Source organism: Ursus arctos, unplaced genomic scaffold, assembly GCF_023065955.2.
Source record: "Ursus arctos isolate Adak ecotype North America unplaced genomic scaffold, UrsArc2.0 scaffold_18, whole genome shotgun sequence".
NCBI lineage: Eukaryota > Metazoa > Chordata > Mammalia > Carnivora > Ursidae > Ursus > Ursus arctos.
Genome location: NW_026622852.1, coordinates 41,535,695 through 41,556,796, shown reverse-complemented (window position 1 = coordinate 41,556,796; position 21,102 = coordinate 41,535,695). Strand labels below are relative to the sequence as shown.

The window sequence follows — 21,102 nt, the reverse complement described above, 5'->3', positions numbered from 1 at the left end:
ACAAAGGACCAGCCCACACCGGCCCCAACTGGTGACCCAGGGACAGTCAGTCCTGGGAGTGTTAAGGGTTCTCCACGCAAGGAGATAGGAGAGCCCTGAAGCAACCTGCAAACCCACCTCCAATCCCACTCCCAAGGGCCCGGCGCCACCTCCCTCCCTGAGGTCACGTGAGCGTCACCATCACGGCAGCCGCTGCTTCCTGGGCGCTGCATGTGCAAGCGGCCGGGAGGGGCACTTCCTCTGCCTCTCCTGTTAGTCCTTGTGACTGAGGCAGGAAGCAGTAACCCACTGAACACCTGTGCAGACTGAGGGTCAGAAGGGACCCGTCCCAAGCCCCACCACCACTAGGAGGGCCTGTGGTAGGCAGCTCCCCAATGACCCTGGCCTCCTGGCGTTCACACCCGATGTGATCCCTTCGCTTTAAGCCTGAGCTGGACCTAGTGACTGGCTTCTAATGAAGGGAATGTGATAAAGTGATGGGATGTCATTTCTGAGATTCGGTTACAAAAGACCGTGACTTTCAGTCTCGCTCACACCGTCTCGCTCTTGTGAGCTGCCCCAGAGAGAGCACCCTATGTCAGCCTCTGGTGAACAGCCAGTGGGGAAGTGAGGCCCTCAGTCCCACAGCTTGGGAAGAACCCAGCCTGCTAACAGCCACGTGAGTGTGGAAGCAGCTCCCTCCCTGGTTGAGCCTTGAGAGGAGGCCACAGCCCTGGCCAACACCTCCCCTGCCTCAGGACACCCACAGCCCAAGGACCCTGGGAAGCCACACCCATGGTCTGACCACACAAACGGAGATAACCAACGTTGGTTTAAAGTCATTCGGTTTGGGAAAAACGTGTTACACAGCAATAGCTAACGAAAACAGGGCCAGATTTTGAATGATCCCTGGGGCTATCCAAATTCTGAGGCCGGACTCACCCAGGACACTGCTCTCACTACTCACTAGCATGGACCTCCCGTGTGTACTCCTTGGGCAGATCTAGGGATGGCCCATTCACTCCCATCTCCCTGACGAGGGCCCGCACAGGGAGACTGAATGGCTTGCTCAAGGCTGCACAGTGGGGCAAGGAATAATCAAGATTCAAATAGTCGCTTAACTCCATGGCATAGCTAAGTCAGGGCACATGACCCTTCTCCGTCTGCATAAGCCTCCTTCCACCGTGGACAGAGGCACCAGCCTTCTGGCCCTTCTGCTCCTCCCCAGCACTCAAACACAGGATTTGACGAGACTCCCTCCATCCCAAGGTTGCAATGCCAGGCAATTCTACGGGAAGTTTTCTGGTCCCTGCTTAGCCAAACTTAGGGGCACAGATGACATCAGCCTTCTCCTTGCCTCTGCCCCCACTTCTTCCACTGCACCTGCAGGCTCTCAAAGTCCCCTGGCAGATGCCAGGGCCATAGAGACTAAATGGTCCCCAAGCTAGGCACACACAGCATCAGCACACACAGTACTTCTGAGGGTCTGGGGACCCGGCATGCCACCATCCCACCAGGCCCTGCCACCTCCATGCCCACACCTGAACCAGCCAGGCAGTGGTGGGGGGAGATGAGGGAGTATGGAGGAGGAGAGGCCTGGTCCTGCTCTGCCTCACACAGACTGCCAGCAAGTGCTGACCCCACCTCAGAATTCAGCTTCCCTTCTTTTCCCCCTAATTTGGGGGGATAGGAGGGTGGTATGGAGCTGATTCCCATGCCCTCTTCCAGGCTGGCCATTCTAGAATTCCAAGCCTGGCTTAGCTTCAATCCAGCCTAGACAATAACCTCTCCCCTCCCCACACCACCCCATCATGTCCCACCTGGACCATCATTCTCTCTCGGATACCAGGGAACACAGGTGAAGAAGTCAAGGCCATCCAAGGTCTGGGTCCAGACGGGGCCTTGGCCCTGCAATGCCTCTGCCCTGCTGGCCAGCGCTGGTCGCCGTCCACAGCTGCCGGCAGCCCTTCTCCCAACTCTGCTCACACAGGCCCTCCCACCACCTCCAAGAAAACGAGAACCCCCAGCTTTCTGACTGAGAAGCGCCATCGCCCTGCCCTGCAGAACCCAACCCACTTCTCCTTCTCAGGGCCGATAGGGACCACACTCCCGGGCCCACGTAAAGCAGGAGCAGATCAGGACAAGAGTTAGCCCCAAAGGAAGAAAGGCAAAATGATTTTCAGTCAGTGAAACTACATTTTCAGAGCCTCCAAGAGAGCTCAGGATCTCTAGCAATGGCACTGTGAATCGGTCTGGGGACACGGGCTCAGAGTCAGGCTGCCTGACCAACCCGGCTCGGCCACCAACCAGAGTGACTAACGTTGCACACACTTCCTAATCTCTGCACCTCGGTCTTCTCATCTGCGAAATGGAAGTGACCGTTCCTTCCTCTCCCAGAGTTGTAATAAAGAGTGAGCGAGCGCAATGCCTAACAGACACCAAATACTCGGTAAATGTTATCCAATACTGTTTTGGAAAGGGAATCGATGTAACAGCAGCAAGAGAACTGGACGTGGAGTTAATCTTCTATTTTCTTAGCTAAGAGATGTGTGAGGGGGTATATATATATGCCTCCTTTCCGGACTGTACAACTTTTCTAACAGCTAAATGAAAGACCCTGGACTAGAAGGTGGGAGGCCTGGTTTCTAGGCCCACCTCCATCACTTAACAAGTTGCGGGAGTTCTCTCTGGGACTCAGTGCCCTCATCTGCAAAAAGGGTAGGCTGGACTTGGTATTCTCGACACAACGCTTTTGGATCCAGGACTCCATGGTCAGGCTCCTGGCATGAGGCTGGTGTGTGAGGACGCCGGGCTCTCGGAGCAGGCACTGCTGGCTTGGGTCAGTGTAGGGGTGCAGGACTGAAAATAAAATAAAGCACAGTGGCCGTGGGGAGAAAACTCCCTAGGGAGGAAGGCAAAAGTGATGGAAAAACTAAAAATACCCCCAGCGACAGAGTCCTCTATACCCAGGGGACCTCCGGGAACCATGGAAGCCAGATGGAACACAATGGATCATTGAGGGGCTGCCGGAGAGGCCAGGAGCCCAGAATAGCCAAGGAAGGAAAGATAAATAGAGAAGATCTTTAAATGTGTGGCTGACCACAGGCAAACCATGGGAGCCGGAAGAGAAAGAAGCTTCTGAAGGAGAAGGGAGCCAGGGGTCAGGGGCCAGGCTCGGGCAGAGCTCGAGGAGGAGGGAAAGGCCTACACCACCTCCTATAGGGCCAGGGTCCTCAGGCGGGTGTCTGGCCTACCTAAGCCTCAGAATGTCTAGAAAATGGAAGCTTAGCCTCGGCCCTTCTTGCGTCTCGCATGACGTGGGAATCCAAAGAGAGAGTGGATGGGAAAGGGCCTCAGAAGAAATGCTTTTTGGACCTAGTGCGATTACGGCCCTGCGTTAGCCCACACAGCTCCTCAATCTGCTTTGTTTCGGACTTTTTCTTGGGGGTGGGGGAGTCATGTTTATTATTTTTGAAAACCTTTTATGGCAGCAAGAACAGGGGCTGACAAACTATGGCCTGCCCACCCTCTGTTTTGGCGACAAATTCGTTTCCTTATCATCTCTGGCTGTGCCGACGCTACCTGGCAGAGCTGAGCGGTGGGGACAGAGATATCGGGCCTGCAAACTCTTAAATATTGACTACCTGGTCCCTACAAAAGAGTCTGCGGACCCCAACGCAGAAAACTGTCCAGCTCCTTCAATTTTCATAAACCAGAAGTACCTGTGTCATCAGCACCCAGAAACCCCTTCCCAAGGGTAACCACGATTTCTTCCAGCACGAATCACTTTCCCGGTTTTGTACTTCCTGGACACAGATCTTAGAGGAGGGGCTCTCGTGTTGGACTCCTTTTGCTAACGTTCTGTCTGTGGGTAACCCACATGGCTGGGTGCGGCCATACATCATTCCTTCTCATGCTTCACGTGAACAAACCACGACTGATCGGTCCATTCACCTAACGCTAGGCACTCGGGTGGTTTCTGGTTTGGCGCTGTTACAAACGGTGCTGCTAAGAATATCCTAGTTCCCGGGTGCCTGGGTGGCTCAGTCAGCTGAGTGTCTGCCTTCAGCTCAGGTCCTGATCCTGGGGTCCTGAGATCGAGCCCTGCGTCGAGCTCCCAGCTCCCTGCTCATTGGGGAGTCTGCTTCTCTCTGCCCCTTCCCCATAGTTGTGCCCACACACGTGCGCTCTCAAATAAATAAAATCTTAAGAAGAAAAAAACGAATATCCACTTCCCATCTCTTGGTGGACACGTGCACACGGTTCTGCTGGGGATACACCTGCGAGTGGAATGGCTGGGTTCTGGAGCTCAGGTGCGCCGGGCGGGGAGAGGTTCCACCCCAGCCTACACCCATCTGGCTTCTTCTGAGGCCTGGGGGTTTAGATCTGGGGGCAAGGCAAGCAGAACACTGTCCTCAGACGGCAAGGCCCTGTGCGGCAGGCTGGGGTAGCGCACCCAGAGATGAGTGCCCATGGGCGCTCATGAGATAAGCCCCGGAAGTAGCATTTCCCAAACATCAGCCCTGAGCTTGCCAGTGAGGGGCCCTGAGAAGTCTACCACAAAGAAACACGTTCATCTTAGCAGAACTCAAGGCCTCCCCAGGTTCCTGGGCCACAGAACTCATTACTGTCAGAACACCTACTGGCTTCCCCAGGACGTGTGCCACGAACACACTTCGGGAGAGGCTGCTCTGAGGTACCCCACTACAATGTCATGAAGACCCTCTGGCCCCAAAGCCTGAACCACAGCAAAGTGTCTCCCACAGGCCCCTGGGGACAGTCCTGAGAGGGCCAAGAGCAAGGGGAAGACACTCACTGCCTTGGGAGGCTCCTTCCCCGGAGGTGGCTTCGGTGTCTGCAAGAGAGAAAACGAGAAGGAAGTGAGCGGACTGGACCCATGGCGGAGCTGATGGCAAAGTGCACGAGGAGCGGGGACAGACGGTGACCCCACCACCGCGTGCCCAGGACGCTCTGTGCCCATTCACAGCCATTCCCTGTACCCCCTGCTGTCACTCAGGCCCGGACCCACTGCCCTTCCTCCCTGGAACCATCTGTCCTGCCCCCTCAGCCTCATCTTCGGAACAGAGACAGCGCCCCGCCCCCACTCCCGGGGCTGCCATGAGGAGCACACAAGATGACGTGTGAGCACCTTCCCGCAGGAGCCACTGATGCATCCTGGGAGGATGCAGGCCCGTGTGGAGCAGGCAGGGGCACAGGTGGCCGAAGCCTGGTGGCATGTCCTCCCAAACCCCCAGCGGCCCTATGTGCTCTCCCAAGTCAAGGGGGCCTCTTCCCTCCACCTGGGTCTCTATCCCACTGCAGACAGAGGGAGAGGACTGGATCTCTGGTGGGGGGGTCCTGGGGACATCTACAAGCCAGGCAGAGAATGGGGAGGTGCGGCCCTCGGCTCTGCCTCAGGGACGCCACTGACCTCGGTGCGCCCGGACGTGGGTCTGGAAACAGTTGTAATACTTGTATTTCTTGCCACAGATTCCACACTCATAGGATCCTGGAAAACAGGAAAGGAAAGGACAGGTCAGTCAGTACCCAATGTGTGCAACTATGAGGTTCCAGGACCCACAGTGATGGCCCCAAGTATCAGGAACTCCACGATAAGGGGGCAGGGGTCATCCAGTGGGCTGCCTTAGCCCCGGTAAGCAGAGAGGCAGCAAGGACCAGCAGACATGGCCCCGAGCTGGAAGTCAGGAGCCCAGGATCTAGTTCCAAGTTTTTGCCCCAACTCTAAGTGACCTCGGGCAAGTCACTTCCCATCTCTGGGCCTCAGTTTCCAAATCTGTAAGACGAAGAAGACAACTCTTTCTTATACTTATTCCTTGAGAGGAAAAAGGAAATGAACATAAAAGTGCTCTTTCAAAATAAGGAATAAACTGCATCCATGGAAGGAAATCAACATGCATTCGAGTAACTTCTACCTCTCCTCCTTGCCAGGATGGGACAGAGGTTAAGAGGATAGTCTCTGAACCAGATGGAACAGACCCCCGTCCCTGTTCTGCCACTTACCAGCATCGCAACCTAGGTAATTCCCTTAGACACATTAAGCCTCAGTCTGCTCATCTGTCAAATGGGGCTACAAACGCCTACCTCACAGGGTGGCCCTATAGCCCCCCTAGAAATGCCCAGCCTTATTAGAGATGTGCCCTACAGGGAGATCACACACCCCCGCCCCCCGCAGTCTGCTGAGCAGCTTTCTTCTCTCAGACACGCAGAGACCGACATGGTGTAACTGCCTGACCCCAGCCCTCTTGCTGGGCCTTCTCCCAGGAGCTGGGACTGAAATGGCTGAGTTCCCAGTAGGCATTTCAGACAGGTCAAGGCGGAGCCCACCCACACACAGCACACACGAAAGGCCCACGGCAGGAAGCCAAGCAGAGCCCGTCGGACCCAGCCTGGCAGGGGCCCCAGGCATGGAGGCCTGCTACCACCCGAGTCTGAGCTGCGCCCTTCCTAACAGAATGGCCAGGAAGCTCACACCGATGCAGAGGCCCTCGCCCCCACGCCAGGGTCAGTGCACTGGAATGGCGGGAGCTAGGGGCCTAGGAATCTGCCTCTTTCAAGAGGGTCCCTCAGGGGATTCTGAGCAGACCAGCAACCAGGTTCGGGAACCACTGATCTTAGAGTAAGACCTGGGAGGGGATCTCAGCGCTACCATTTACTGGCTGGGCCTCAGTTTCCTTACAGGAAAGAGGCGGATCATGCAACAGCATCCAGGTGAAGACGGGCTTGCTCCTGCCACGAGCCCAGGTGTTCAGTGAGCGCCCACATCACCAGCTACTACCGCCTTCAGCCTCCTCTGGGGGCAGAGGCCTGATCTACTGGGTGCGAACTTCAGGTATCAGATTAAGTCTGAGGAGCACTGAGCATGGAGTCGGGCCGTCCACTCAGCTCTGCCACGGCCCCCAGCTGACCTCAGGCACATCCCTTTTCCGGTCCGAGCCTCAGCGGCCTCACCTGCAAACCAGGACAGGACTCCTTCGTCTCATGACTGAGGTTAGAATTAACAAGACACAGCCTGGGAGCCGGATGCCACACAGGTGGCCTGGTCGCCGTACCACCGTGGGTCGTAACAGGGACGCTGTCATCCCAACACCAGCGTGGAACCGAGCAGCCTGTTATCCAGTGGTTTTGTGCGTGTAACCCTTGTCTCACAGAGGAAGATATAAATATGGGGAGGGCAAAGATCAGACTGTATTTCTTTGTCTTTAGCCCCGTGACTGACACACAACAGGGGCGCGATAAATTCACGGTGTCCGGCTGTTCTTCTCCTCTGTCACCGAGTCATAACGGCCCCGACCCCTCCCTGTGCCTCTACCCACTCTCCAGTGGTTTCTGCCAATCGCCCTTCAACCAACTGAGGATTTGTGGAGCGTCTTCAATGTGCCTGGCACCAGAGCCCCAACCATGAGCAAGTCCGTGAGCGATCACTGCCCTCTGTGATAGGAGGCAGACAGCCCACTAGGCCAGGGGAAGGCAGGGCGACGGGGTCACGACAGTGACATACCGAACCTCGTGGGCACAGTGCAGGACCCTGACACAGCCACGGCGAGGGGCTAAAGTCAGGGGGATGAACAGGCAGGAGAGGCGAAAGGAAAGGGCAGACGGAGGGGAAGGGACCCCGGGGAAGGCAGAATCTCCCCCGAGAAGACTAGAGACCACAGCCGGGGATGAGGCAAAACTTGGTTCAGATTTGACCCACTTCCCGATGAAGTCTCTGTGCCCCAGCCCTGCCCCCTCTCTGCCACAGATCTGGGCCTCAGGTTCTCCACTACATTCCATGATCTAAGGACTTTCTCAAACTGCGTAATAACTGCAGGCTGCAATAGGTCCCCCCACTTGCCCACCCACTTCATCCTGTGGATAGGCAGGCCAGGTCCCTACCGGCTTTCTGGGATTTTCCCTCAACCCACAGAGTGCGCTGAGGATCCTTGAAGCCTTGCTCCCAGATCTCAACCCCCCACCAGAGTCACAGGGGACGTGGTCTTCAGTCTTGCACCCTCTCCTGGCTCCCCAGGGCAGAGTGGGAGCCCTGGCCCCATGCATGGAGTCTTAGGACTGCGTTCAAGGTCCTGCTGTCTCCTCACTGCCATTCACCCTAAGAGCCCAGGTGCTCTGTCTGCAGGGGGGCTGGATGCGCAGGCAGCTGGGGGCTGCGGCGTGGGAGTGGCAGCCCCACAGTGCGGTGGTGTCAGCACACCTGAGTTCAAATCTTGGCTCACCACCTAGGCAGCCAGGGGCCCTGGACAAATCATGGGAACACTCATCCCCTCAGGCTTCCCCTCTAAACAAAGGAAAATGGTACCCACTTCGGCAGGGGAGGGTTGTGAGCAGTAATACTGTGCCTTATACCTAGTACAAAGCCAGCACTCAGGACAGCATAGCTGCTGTTACTATCAGCATTTTCCAGAGTTCTTTAGAACCCAACTTCCTAAACGCAGCCTGGGAAAGAAAGACACATGATCAAGCTGGTGGGAGGCATGGCCGTCTTGGGAAAGCACGGTGCAGGGAGAACTTGGGGAGAGGTCCTATAGGAACCTTGTTTAACCCCAGCTCTTCCAACACGCTTGGCCACAGAACTCCCTTAGAGCCCTGGCTCGTTTCAAAGCTGCAGTCCATAGCAGGCGCTGCCGGAATGGTCCTGATGTTCCAGACTTCCCGATTTGTACACGCTGTCATCCCTCCAATGGCCAAGTCCTCCAGGACCCTGGCAGGCTCAGATTTGCCGTCCTGCGGCAGCGACGGGGAAGAGGAGCATGGCCCCTCATGGCCCTGTCCGGCCGTGCCCCCACCCGCATGCCGGCCCTGACCAGATCCTCCTGCCCCTCGGCCCTCACATACCAGATGCATATCTCAACGCTTGGTCAAAAATCCAGGTCCCTGAATAGCGGCTTCGCACAGATCCACGGTGGGGGCTGCTTTCGGGCGCTTTTCCATCTGAATTAAGTAAGAAATCAGAAAGAGCCCTTCAAGTTGGGGGTGCCTGGGAGGTGCGGGAAGGAAAGAGGTCACCTGAGCTGGCAGGGCCTTGGCTTCTCCGTTTGCACACAGAAGGACAACCAAGATCATGCGGTCTATTTTCACTGAAGTACTTGTCCTGGCTGGGGGGGGGGGGGGGGGGGCATCCGTACCTCCCCTGGGAGGCTGGGCTATGGCAGAAAGCAGCAGCCACAGGCCCAAATCCCCCTGAAGTTTTATGTTTTCTCTGTATTCTAACTTGTGACATATATAACATAAAAGTATCCATTGTAGGGCTCTAACATTTCTCCCCAAAAACCTTCCAGCAAAACGACCCTCTAGGGAGGCTATGCCCTGCCTATGCTACGGCCTTGCCCCTCCCCCCACCACCCCATCCACTGCATACCCCGGTGTGGTGCAGGGGGGCACTAGCGAGCCTTCTTGGGGATGCTCAGCTCAGACCGTCCTGGTACCCACATCTGACTCCCTGCCGGGCATGCTTCCTCACTCTGCGGGGCTAACTACCCCTGTGTCCTCTGTCACCACCACTGCCAACTAAGTGCCAGGTGCCTAACGCACTTCAATCGAGCCTCTCATTTGTCTCCGTGCAGGGCTGGCCTCCGAGCCTGACGCACAGGTGAGGAAGCAGAAGCTGGCCAGTGTGCAGCCATGTGCCCAGCAGACACAGGCGATTATCAGCCCCATTTCTCAGATGAGGTAAGAAAGTACTGCAGGGACCACACAGACGGCCACAAGCGGCTCAGATGGGCGGTGATCCGGAGCCTGTGACTGCCACACCCCTGGGAAAGGACCAAGGAGAGCCGGTGGTTGTTAACATTTACCATCCACTGGGTGCACCAGGTCTCATTCCCGTCCTCCATCCTCCCAGAAGTCCTGGTGTGCTTGGGACAACTCCAAACCCAGTTCACCGAGTGAATGTTCTAGGGCCCAGGTGGTGCAGGGTGGGCTACTCAGCTAGTGGCTGGCCGGCCTTCAGAGCCATCCCGCTGCCACCATACCACGTCACCTCTGGATGTCAAGGGAGCTCTGGCTTCCCCTTCAGTCCCAGGGCTCCCCCTAGTGCCCCAGGGCAGACGACCCCCTTCCTCCCACACTTGCCCCACCACATCCGGTCCCACCGCAGAACTCCCAGAGTCCCCTATCCTCTCTCCCGGCTGCTGGGGGCAGCTGACAAGAGCATGCCAGCACACGGGGGCCAAGCCTCTTCCTCTTCCCAACCCGGTCACCAGTGACACAAAAATCCACAGGCATTGAGTAACAGAACCTGTCTAGCATTTTCTGGAAGCACTTGGCTGAGAGCCTGGCTTAGCTCCCTCCCGGAGAGGGCGGGACAGAGCAGGTGAGGCCAGCTGGGACCAGGGGGCTCTAGTTCCTGAGGCCACGGAGGGAAGAAGCAGGGAAGGCTCCGGCAGGCAAAGCTGCCCCTGAGGACAAGGAATGAGGGCAGCAAGCCTCGGCTCTACCATCTGCGCCCAGCTAGCTCCAGACAAGCCAGACACCTTTCTAGATACAGAGAATGCAATGAGGCAGAAATCCGGAGCAGGTGAATGAGAAGAAAAACACAAGAAGGTGAGGGGTGCCGAGGAGCACCGAGCGCTCTGGGTTCCAGGACCCAGCAGGAGCAAGGCCCGGAGCCTGCTGGCGGACAAGGGAGCCGGAGCGGTAAATCACGGACAAGTGGCTTTCCTGAGGCTCTCAGGGCTTGGACTCAGACCAAACGTCCTTGGGACCAGGGTCTTCTGAGTAGAGTACAAATGGCCTGGGGATACGTGGGCACAGGCAGTTTTAAGAGAATCAATACCCCAATCATCAACTTTCAAATACATTCTTCCCTAAAATCAATGTGCTGGAGATATGGCGGTGGGCAGGGAGGCCGGACTCAGCTCAATCTCCTTCCCACTTGTCTCCTCACCCCCACCCTGACACGTTACAAGCAAAACGATTCCTTCACCCCCTCCCAATCCCACCACGGTGCTCCCCATGGGGGCTGTCCATCTCACGGCTCCAAGCTAAGAGGTGATCCCAACTATCGGAGTGAACCTCCAATACTCCAATATTGGAGTGATTTCCAATTCTTTACTCTCAACGAAACTGAAGAAGATTCTAATGGAGTTGTCAGCAGAGAGACCATTACAAACAGCATCTGATGACAGACCCCATGCGATTTTCAGCACACGACTTGGAAAGAGTTCTAAAAATTGAGTGACGCTCAAAACTCCATCCATCCCTGGTTCCTTACCTACATGATTAAGCTTTCTTAGTACTTACAAGTATGGAAACCAAAACATAGGAGTTAAATTAATGCTGAATCTTGTCTCATTCAACAATGAAAAATACTAATTCACAGAAACAGGAGCCAATGGAAAAAGAAACAAAGCTCCATTTCATTAAGAGGTGTGTTTTCAATAATTGTTTATTTTTACATTTACTGTTTATCTAAATTTGTTTTTGACAAACTGTATATTAATAATAACTCGATCTGGGGGAAAAATGTTTTAAAAAGTAGAGTTTTATGAGCCCGAGAAATTTTGTAGAAATTTCTATTTCAATTTATGTACATCTTGTTGTGGGAGAAGATTATAAAACAGTGATCAATAAAAAACTCTCAGGCATAAAAAATATATTACATTAGGATAAAATCCTGTGAGGGAAGTGGACTGGAAATATGAGTTCAAGGAGAGAAAAGGAAAGATGTAAAATTTCTGTTAACGATGAGCCTGTTCGCATGTTTTTAAAATGGATGATGGCTGGTATTAAATAGCAGTGGCTTTGGATTCTCGCCGATACATTTAAAACAGTGGTTTCACAGTTACAGTTCCAAAATGACACTTTTTTTTTTTTAACACAATACTCCAGAAATTAGATCCTTTACAATTATTTAAACTCTGGATAAAAATGTGAGACGTCAATTCAAAAATATGAAAGAATATGAAATTTTTCTCAAAATTCTTTTAGGAGGTGATGAACACAAGCCGCTGGCCTTTCGGGTTCCTAGCACTCCAGATGTAACTCCAGATGTGTCAATGTCCTGAGGCTCCAGCTAATTCTGTCTCCCTGCGTAAAAGCGCGTTCATACCTGTTACCTCCCTCTGCCCCCAACAAGCCTCCTGGAAAGACAGGCAGATGTTCTTACACCCACTGATCGATGAAGACAGTATGGCTCAGAGAGGTTAAGGGGCCTGGCCCAGACTCCACCACGGCACAGATCCTGGGTCTCCTGGATTTACAGCCCAGGGGCCCTTTCCCGTGCAGACTCTCCATGCAGGACCCCTTCCCACCCTGAACCACCCGACGAAGGGCCAGCAGCGGAGAGAAGACGTGCCTGGGAGGGTAGCCAGAACCCCTCCTTCCCAGGCGGCTGCAGCAAGAAGCGGAGTGTTGGCTCTGGCAGGCTCGGGTGCAAAGCCCTGCCAACCGCCCCCTGCAACAGGAAACTCTCAGCTGGCACGACGCAGCAGGACCCGGCCCCTCCGCCGCCGGCGTCTGTCACAGACCCAAATCCACATGGCCGGGTCTGAATGGCTGCCCGCCCTGCCACGGCTCCTTCCAGAGCTGCGGCCGAGCCCCCGCCTCGCGGCCCTGCGCCTCCCCCGTGGGCAGTCCTGCGGGTGTGGAAACACCTCTCCCCCGCAGGGCTCGAAGCTCACTGCCTAGAAACATCCGAGTACTCCTCCATCTCATCCTTGACTCTGCCTCCTGCACCCCGTCCGGTGATTTCCAAGGCAGAACTCACTCCCTCACAGGCCTGTATCCGGTTCCCAACAGTTCCCACAGTCGCGAAGGCCTTCCTTTCACGGAGCTGAAATCCCCGGTGACGCCCGTGTATCGGCCGGGGCTCTGCAGAATGCGTCCACCCCTTCCCCTCCCGCTCAAAAGCTTCAGGTTGTGATTACTTCGGTCCCATCATCTCCCTGGCACCCCGACCACTGGCCCCCACCCCCAAGTCTCTTCCTCCCCAGGACAAAGAGCCCTTAGCTCTTCCATGGGGCTCCTCCCCACACTAAGAGTGAACTCTCCGGAAATAAGCTGGTTGGCCCACGCCCCACATCTGAGGAGGAGCCCCGCTGGGTTGGTTGCTCCCTCCAGGGGCTCCTGTACCACCGGTCCCCCGGCACTTGCCACTCTTCCTGGGCTCCCCTCATGGGTCAGCTCCCCAGGACTACGGACCGATGGTCGCACCGTCCAGAGAAGAGCATGCCCTACTTGGTAGTACCTGCTGACCCCCGTGATGAGATCTGAGCATCCTTCTCTCTCCGAACCAGGAAATGCTTCCAGGTCCTGCCTTGTCTTCACCATCTGGGACAAGAACGGCAAGCAGGTTTCCACCCCCTCTTTTTCAACCCTGCTGAGCAGCAGTGACGTCTTGGTGTGCTGTGTTGAGAAGGCCTCGGGCGTACTGTGGCCGTCCGCAGTGATCAGTTAGCGATGCCTGCCATCGAGTGTGGGAGGAGGCGTACCAACGGTGGCGCCCTGCGTCTAGCACTCCTCGTGGCGTTCTGGAAACCTCAAGCGTGGCTCCACCACTCCTCGGAGCTCCTGTGCAGAGTCCCCCACGCAGCTTGTCAGGTGGACACAGGCATCCGTGACCTCACTTCTTCTCACTTCTGGTTTTACCCAACACAGTCAGCAAGTTGGATATTATCTCGGGTCTTCTTGCAGAAAACCCCTGAGTTTCCCCCACACTGGCTCCAATGGCAGTGACATTCTTTCCAAGAGCGGGAGACCTTCTTAGCACAGACTTCTGGGCAACCGGGACACAGCAGTCAGCACTGCAAGCTTGGCAACCAGCCTCCCAGGCACTGATGGCCCTCCCGCCTCTCCCGGCCTGAGAAGCTGCCAAATGCCATCCGCGGGTCCAAGCCCCAGGTCCTCCACGGGAAGTGCGTCGGATGAGGTCTGTGCCACGGGGAACACTGCTTGACGGCCGCTACAGGGCCAGTGAGGACCTGGGGTGGGGACGAGGAGGATGGAGCCTGGAGGAAGGGCAAACGGGAGGTTCCCGCCTGGCGCAGCACCGAGTGACCATCAGGAACACAGTTCTCAGTAACAGAGGCCGGCTCTGAGGCCTGAGCGTGGCTGGGTGAGCGGGGCACTCTGGAAGCCCTCAGCTGCACAGAACCTCACGCTTCTCTGCCAAGCGGCTCGGGAACGAGTTCATTAACACCGCGCCACCGGGCCACTGTGGCACGAGTGCATTTCAAGGGACTGCTCTAAACAGCACTGGGCCCCTGGCCAGATCCCTGGAAGTGCTTTCCTTCCTGTGTTCCTTCCAGGTGGGAAGGGGTCACTGTGAGGCGGACCGGCCCTTCATGAAGTGGGAGAAAACGTCATACTTGCTATGAGCAAGAGCCCCTCTTTTCCTTTCTGTTGGCCCCTCTATAAAATGAGGGGATAAGGGGCATCAAATCCATAGCATATAGAGCCCCACTGCCCATTTCCACATCCATGGCAGACACTGATAATCATGCCACCCCTTTAGAATCTTTGACACAGAACCCCTAATAAACAGCAGCAATTACTTGGACTTGGCCCACAAGATAAAACCTACTTGCCATCCTGAGATTAGATGACTTTGAAGGCTCCATTCTTAACATTGATTTTCTTTTTTTTTTTTTTTAATGCTTTTCTTTCCTGGTACCGAGGCCAGGCCAAATTTCTCTGAGCCTGACCCCTGGCAGAAACTATACCCTCAAGGAGGAAGGTGTGCTTTGATGGATGCAAGATGAGCCTCGATAACTCGCAGGGAATGTCCAGACCCTGCTTCGGTCCAGGCTCCAAAATGGCGGCCCCACTCCCCCTTGCCACTGTGCTTTACTCCTTTTTCATTCAGGAGTCTGCCAAGGTTACTTAGAAATGTCACAACATACTCAAAGTCTCTGGCTTCGAGGGAGGCAGCACGAGGAGGAGCACCAGGGACGGGACAGGTTGCCCTGTTCAGTGAGACAACGGAGGCTCAATTAGAGCCCACGTCTTGACACCTCACCCAGCATCAACTTCTTCCACAGCCCATTTTTTCTCTACATCACCCTGGCTTATTTCTTAGGCTTTAGAAAAATGCAGAAACTATTACTAGTCTTCCCCCTTGAAGAGGTACTTGAAAGAGGTACTCTTCCTCCTTGAAGAGCAATGCTAATACTACTGATAAAAGCTCATCGTTTACCAAGTACAACGCTGAGTGCTTTACATACGCCATCTTACTGAATCTTCACATGACCCCGTGAACTGGCAATTGTGAGAACTGAGGCACAGGGAGCTCAAGTAGCCTGCCTGAGGTCCAACAGCTATGACAGCAGAGAGCCTGGGTTCGCTCCCAGACTGAGGACCCGAGCTCACGCTCTCTGCACAATGCTGCTCTCTTCCACCGCCTCTTTTGATCTGCACACTCGTGAGGTGGGCAGGACAGGGAGCCTCGCTGAGCAGAAGACGACACTAAGGCCCCGCAGAGCCAAGGACCCTGCTGCCGAGCAGCAGCTGAGCTGGAAACCAGCGTCCGTGGTTGGCATGAGGCCCTGCAGCCTCTCACTGTGCAGGCAGCTGGCCCAGGGAGGACTCCCCCCCAGCGTTTCCCTAGCACGGCTGCTCTAGGCCTTCTCCACCGAATCCCGACTGCTGGCTCCATCCCCAGATTCAGATTCAACTCCCCTTCACCGGGCAGCTCCTGGCAAAGAGGCATAAATAGCTACTGGGCCCAATGAGTCTTAAAACACACACCGCGAAGTGAGCAAGGGCACGTCCTCTCTTGGGTTAGTGGACACATCCCTAGAGGCTAACACGGTCCTTGGCCGCGGGGAGTGAATACTGATGGAGGAAGGCCAGACGTGGGCTCCTGAAAAGGCTCTGCTTCCGCTGGGCACTGGGCTAAGTTACTCATGCTCCACCCCAAGTTCTGCTGGTTCATCCCAGTTCTGCCACGTGGGAGGACGGCACTTCCTGGCCACCTGCGGTTGGGTGGGACCATGTGACTAACGTGGCCAATGACAGGGAAGGGACTTAGCTCATCTGCCCTCTGGGCTGCAGCAGGTAATCCCAATGTGAGTCCCTCTAGAGCTTTCTTTCCCTCTATCCCTTGCCGGCAGCATTTCATGTAACGGCTGCTTTTCACCTGGGTCCAGAGCAGAGCCCCCAGATGACCCACAACGGACATGTAGTGTAACGAAGAAAGAAACCTTTGTGGCTTTGAGCGACCAAGATCTCATTACTTTCAGGATCCTCTGTGACTGGGGCATAACCTAGCCCTATCCTGACAGTTATGGCTCCGATGTCGATACTGCTCCCTGGAAGCTGGTATCTTGCTAGACACTGTAGGGTGGGAGCAGCGAACCCGGAGACACGGATCAGACAAGTTCTGATGTGCCAGCCTCCAGGGGCTCCTAGTCTCGTGGCAGAGGCAGGCACGGACAAGGCCCCTCTAATCTAAAACAGATAATGGGAAGTACCCAAGTGAGGGGCAAGGGAGAAACAGACCACGCTGACCGGAAGAGATTCAAGGGGGCTTCTGGGAGGTGGCAGTACTGGAGCTGGCCTTGAAAGATGGGCTGGATCTGTACGTGTGGACATGGGCAAAGGCATTCCAGGGAGAGGGAAGAGCATGAGCCAAGGGCAAGAAATGCTCTGGAAAGGCAGAGTGTGCCGGAATAAAAGGTCCAAGAAGATCATAAATAAGAAATAGGGATCCGGTTATACAGGATCTTGATACTAAGGCCTTGACCCTCGACACAGTGGGGAATCCCAAGTTTATACTCAGCGAATGACATGGTCAATGACTTGTTTTTGCCAAGCCCCTGGCAGCCAGAGCGGAGGGCGGGTGAGGGCAGAGACACACAAAGGCATGGCGGTCGGAGGGATGCCACAATGACCCAGCCGGGGCTGAGGGTGCACAGGAACGGCCCAGAACAGCCAGGAAAGGGAGCACGAGGCTGACTCCCAGCAGCTGGGAAGAGGGGGCAAAAGGACTTGAGTGTCAACCTGGGAACCCAGACACAGGGGAACCTCCACACGGGGCCCCTCATGCCGCACATGGGACATGAGCCCGCGAGTCTGGACGAAGTGAGCCAGAGCTGGACCAGGAAGGACAGGGAGACGGGAGGGAGGTGGCAGCGTGTCTAAGAAACGCGGAGGACCATGCGGATGGGGACAGACCAGGCAAGGCCTTGACGCCAGGGTGAGGCATGCGGACTTTATTTTACAGACCCGGGGTTGCACACCTGTGGCCACGGAATGACTCTGACCCACAGACAGGTTTTGTTTGGCAGATTTCAATAGTCGAATTAGTCGCCAACATTTAAAACCAAAAGAATTCACATCGAATGTCTCACTTCTGGTACGTGGCATGTCCAGAGAGCCGGCCACATGGAGCCTGCCCCACCTAGTTACAGGGCAGCAGAGGACTGAGCCCCTCTGTGTACACACTGGGCCTTGGGAGCATGTGAGTTTGTGACCTTGGTAGGGGTGCAGGCAGCCCGAGGGATTTTTAAGAAGCTTGTTTCCACAGAGCTCCTCTGAGCCTGACCCAGCCCAAAAGGGGTAGGGGGAGGTGCTGGTCTGCCACCGATCTGATCCCGCCTGGGCACCTGCGCCAAGCAGGACCAGCACTGGGAACTGCCTGCAGGAGCCCGAGGTAAAGCCAAGGATGACAGGGGCGTCTGGGTGGCACAGCGGTTAAGCGTCTGCCTTTGGCTCAGGGCGTGATCCCGGCGTTATGGGATCGAGCCCCACATCAGGCTCCTCTGCTATGAGCCTGCTTCTTCCTCTCCCACTCCCCCTGCTTGTGGCCCCTCTCTTGCTGGCTGTCTCTATCTCTGTCGAATAAATAAATAAAATCTTAAAAAAAAAAAAAAAAAAGCCAAGGATGACAAAATGCAGACAGGCATTTAAGACAACAAGCGATGTGGCTGTGCCAGACCCACCCGGGGGGCATGGGAGCCCCACGGCATGAGGGATTCACCACACCTACAGAAAGTTCCAGGCATCTGACCAAAACAAAGTCTTAAAACACAGACAGGGCTCTGGCACGTCAGGTGGAAAGGAAAGAGGTCCAGGCTAGGACTGTACAAGCAAAGGCAAGTTTAAGGAGCCTAGGTCCTTCCCTGAGGGCAGAGGGGAGCCACCAAAGGCCCTCTCAGCCAGGGAGAGGCAGGACCCTGACCCCGTGCCCGGCCCTGGTCCCAGCCCCGACCCTCTCAGGCAGGTACTCACCAAGGGTCTGCTGGTTGCGGACACCACCGATCACCACGCAGATCTCAGCGGGCACATCGCCTGTCCCGTCCTTGCTGACCGCCTTCTTCTCCTCCTTGGTCTCCCCCTGCCAGATCACCTCCTGGATGTAGTCATCGGGTAGCTCCGTCTTCACCTTCACCTCCGTCATCGTTCCCTGCTCGGCACTCAGCGAGGCCTCGGCCGGCGCGGGCTCTGGCCCCTCCACCTTGGTGCTCTTCTGGCTGCGCTTCAAGCGCTCCCTGGCGGAGAAGAGAGTGTGCTCGGTGCGGACCCCATGCCAGCCCCCAGACCCCGCTGGGAACCCACCAGCCCAGGGGGTTGCAAAATGGTTAGCTACAGACCCATTTGTCCATGAACCTCACCTTGAAGCATGCCGCCCCATGGCAGCCCCTCCCGGCAGCCCCTCGGGGTCGTCCTGGGAACCCAGTGTGCGCAGAGGAACACAGTGGGAAAATCACAGGGCTAGTACGGCTCCCGCTCCACCCATTTTACAGATAGGGAATGGGCTGTAAAGAGGTCTAAATGTGCCCAGTAACTCTTGTAACTGGAGTTACGAAAGACCTCCCAGGGCCGCTCTGGGTGACTGGAATCAGCTCTTCTCAATCAATGTGCATATAAATCAGCTGAGAATCTCAGTAAAATACAGACTCTGGCTCCAAAGGTCTGGGGTTTAGCCTGACATTCTGCTTTTCTAACAAGTACCCAGCCAAGGCCGGGGCTGCTCGTCTCCAGTCTGCGCTCTGAGCAGCAAGGGTTCAAGTGATGTGTACAAAGTGCCTAGTGCTGTTCCCTTCCCTCCCTGGCAGAAGAGCTGGAGATTTCATCCAAGCTCCCCGCTGTTCCCATCTGACAGATGGGCGACTACAAGCCAAAAGCCCCACTCAGACCAACACTCTGGCCTCCAGGTAGGTCTTCAAGCATCAGAAGACATCCTTAAGGTCGTGAGCTCAGTGCTGAGGTGGGCAGGGTTGAGGTTACTGAGCCTCCCTTATGAGGGGCCCACCACGGCCCAGAGCAGAGCTGGGACTTGCCCAGCGCCACACAGAAGACTGGGGGCAGGCCATGGCATGGAGCCAGGTCCCTGCCATCTCTCGAACAGACGGTTCGGTGGGACTCTCTGTGTTATCATAAGGGCCCCCTCATCCTTCTGGCAGGAGGAATCATCATCATCACTCCCGTCTCTGAGGTACAGAAGCCAAGGTGTGCAAGAACGGGGAGATCACATCACGGTCCAGCCTGAGGATGCCACCCCGTCACATCCAGTCCTCTCTGCGGCGTCAGAGAAGCGTCTGGACGGCACTTTAAAGCCCAGACTCAAGGCACACTCAGGTAGGACCCAATAGCATACCAACGGGAGCTTTGTGGAGGTGCCAGGCTGGGAGGTGGGGACCCAGGTTCTGTGGGCTTGCTGTGGGACTTAGGACAAGACCTTGCTCTTCTCTGGGCTTCGGCGGCTCCATCTGTCACAAAGTGCATGAATTTGGTCATAGTCAGGGTCCCTCCCAGCTCTGAACTTGCTCTTGGGGTTGAGGAATTGAGGAAAGAGAGGAGGAGGGTCCCAGCTAATGAGGAGGGAGCAAAGAGAAGGCACTGGGGAAGTGTCATGACCTGAATTGTGTCCCCCCACCCACCACGACTCTAGCTGGAGACAGGTCTTTAAGAGATAATGAAGGTTAAATAAGGTCAGAAAGGTAGAACCCTAATGTGATGGGCTGTGGCCGTAGAGGACAGGTAGAGAGAGCTCTGTCTGTCTCACCGCCATGGGAGGGCACGAAGAGAAGGTGGCTGTGTGCGAGAGGGTTCTCACCGGAAACCAACGACACTGGCACCCCGATCTCACACCCCCACCCCCCAGCACCGTGGAACATGCCCTTACCCGAGCCAGTCCGTCTGCGGTCTTTCCTTACAGCAGCCCGGGCTCATCCACAGGACTCGGGCAGCTGGAGTGAAGAGGCAGGCTAGCGGGAAACCAGCCAGGAGCCAGGGCCGTCCCGCCAGCCACCTCCTTGCTGGGTGACCTAAGCCAGCTGCCTAACCTCTGAGCCCCAGTTTTCCCATCTGCAAAACGAGGCTAACAGGACTGTCAGGGAGATTTGAACCCACTGACAGAACACGCAGCACAGCGGCTGGCCTGTAACAGCTAACGAGACACGGCCACCACCACTATTAATAATGACAAACTGTTACGGCATCTTGAGCGCTCCGTGGGCCCAGGGACGCCTCCTCCTGATGTGTCTGCCACACTGGGGCCTACCTGACACCGTCTGAGCATTTGCCCTTCTCCGCATCGGGAAACATAAATCAGGATGGTTCGATCGCCTCCGTGTTCATTTCTTCTACTGATTTAAGAAGGCCTGAAGTCGCTTGCTATGTACCGGGACTGTTCTAACATACTGTTCTGACTCTTTTCATCTCAGGGACAACCGGGGAGGAAGTCCTAGGATTATCTGTCTTACGGATAAGGAAACAGAGACCCTGAAGAGGAGAAATAACTTGATCAAAGTCACACAGGTAGGAAGACATGGGACCAAACCGGGATACAGGCATTTTGGTTCTAAGCCACAGTGCACTGCAGAGAAGGGAGAAAACTGCAGAGGGAAGCTGGCCCACTTGACCCTGGGGCAGCCCCCACATCACCTACTCTTGACCTTCCACAACCAAAACAGACTCAGAACCAAGGTGCTAGTGGGGAAGCAGGGGGAAGGCAGACTACCTGATTTTTCTGGCTGCTGCTTCCTCCGAGGGGGCTGTCTTGAGCTAGAACCCCTTGCTGAGGACCAGAGCCCCCTGGAAAAGGAGCAAGCCTACCCATCCCCCGAGTTAGAGTCATCGGAGGGCCAAAGAGCCTCTTAGCTCAGTGAACCCCAGGAGCCACAGGACCAGCGGGTCTGAGAAGTACGAGGGGACAGCTATGGC

The 21,102-nt window shown here is 55.7% G+C and overlaps 1 protein-coding gene across 23 annotated transcripts in view; it reads right to left on the bottom strand.

Moving 5' to 3' along the window:
- The window catches only part of ZNF618 (zinc finger protein 618), a 172,302-nt gene that overhangs the window by 40,394 nt on the left and 110,806 nt on the right, over window positions 1–21,102 (bottom strand). For 20 of the 23 annotated variants that reach the window (XM_048222918.2, XM_026513816.4, XM_026513814.4 and 17 more), the window contains exons 3-5: window positions 18,166–18,425; window positions 5,411–5,488; window positions 4,796–4,834 (exon numbers count right to left, since the gene is read on the bottom strand). In XM_048222918.2, the coding sequence (XP_048078875.1) occupies window positions 4,796–4,834; window positions 5,411–5,488; window positions 18,166–18,425 (377 nt within the window). Of the gene's footprint in view, window positions 1–2,634; window positions 4,311–4,795; window positions 4,835–5,410; window positions 5,489–8,832; window positions 8,929–18,165; window positions 18,426–21,102 lie in introns of those variants that run through there. The other 3 variants (XM_057313702.1, XM_057313703.1, XM_026513826.4) reach the window with 2 other exon arrangements.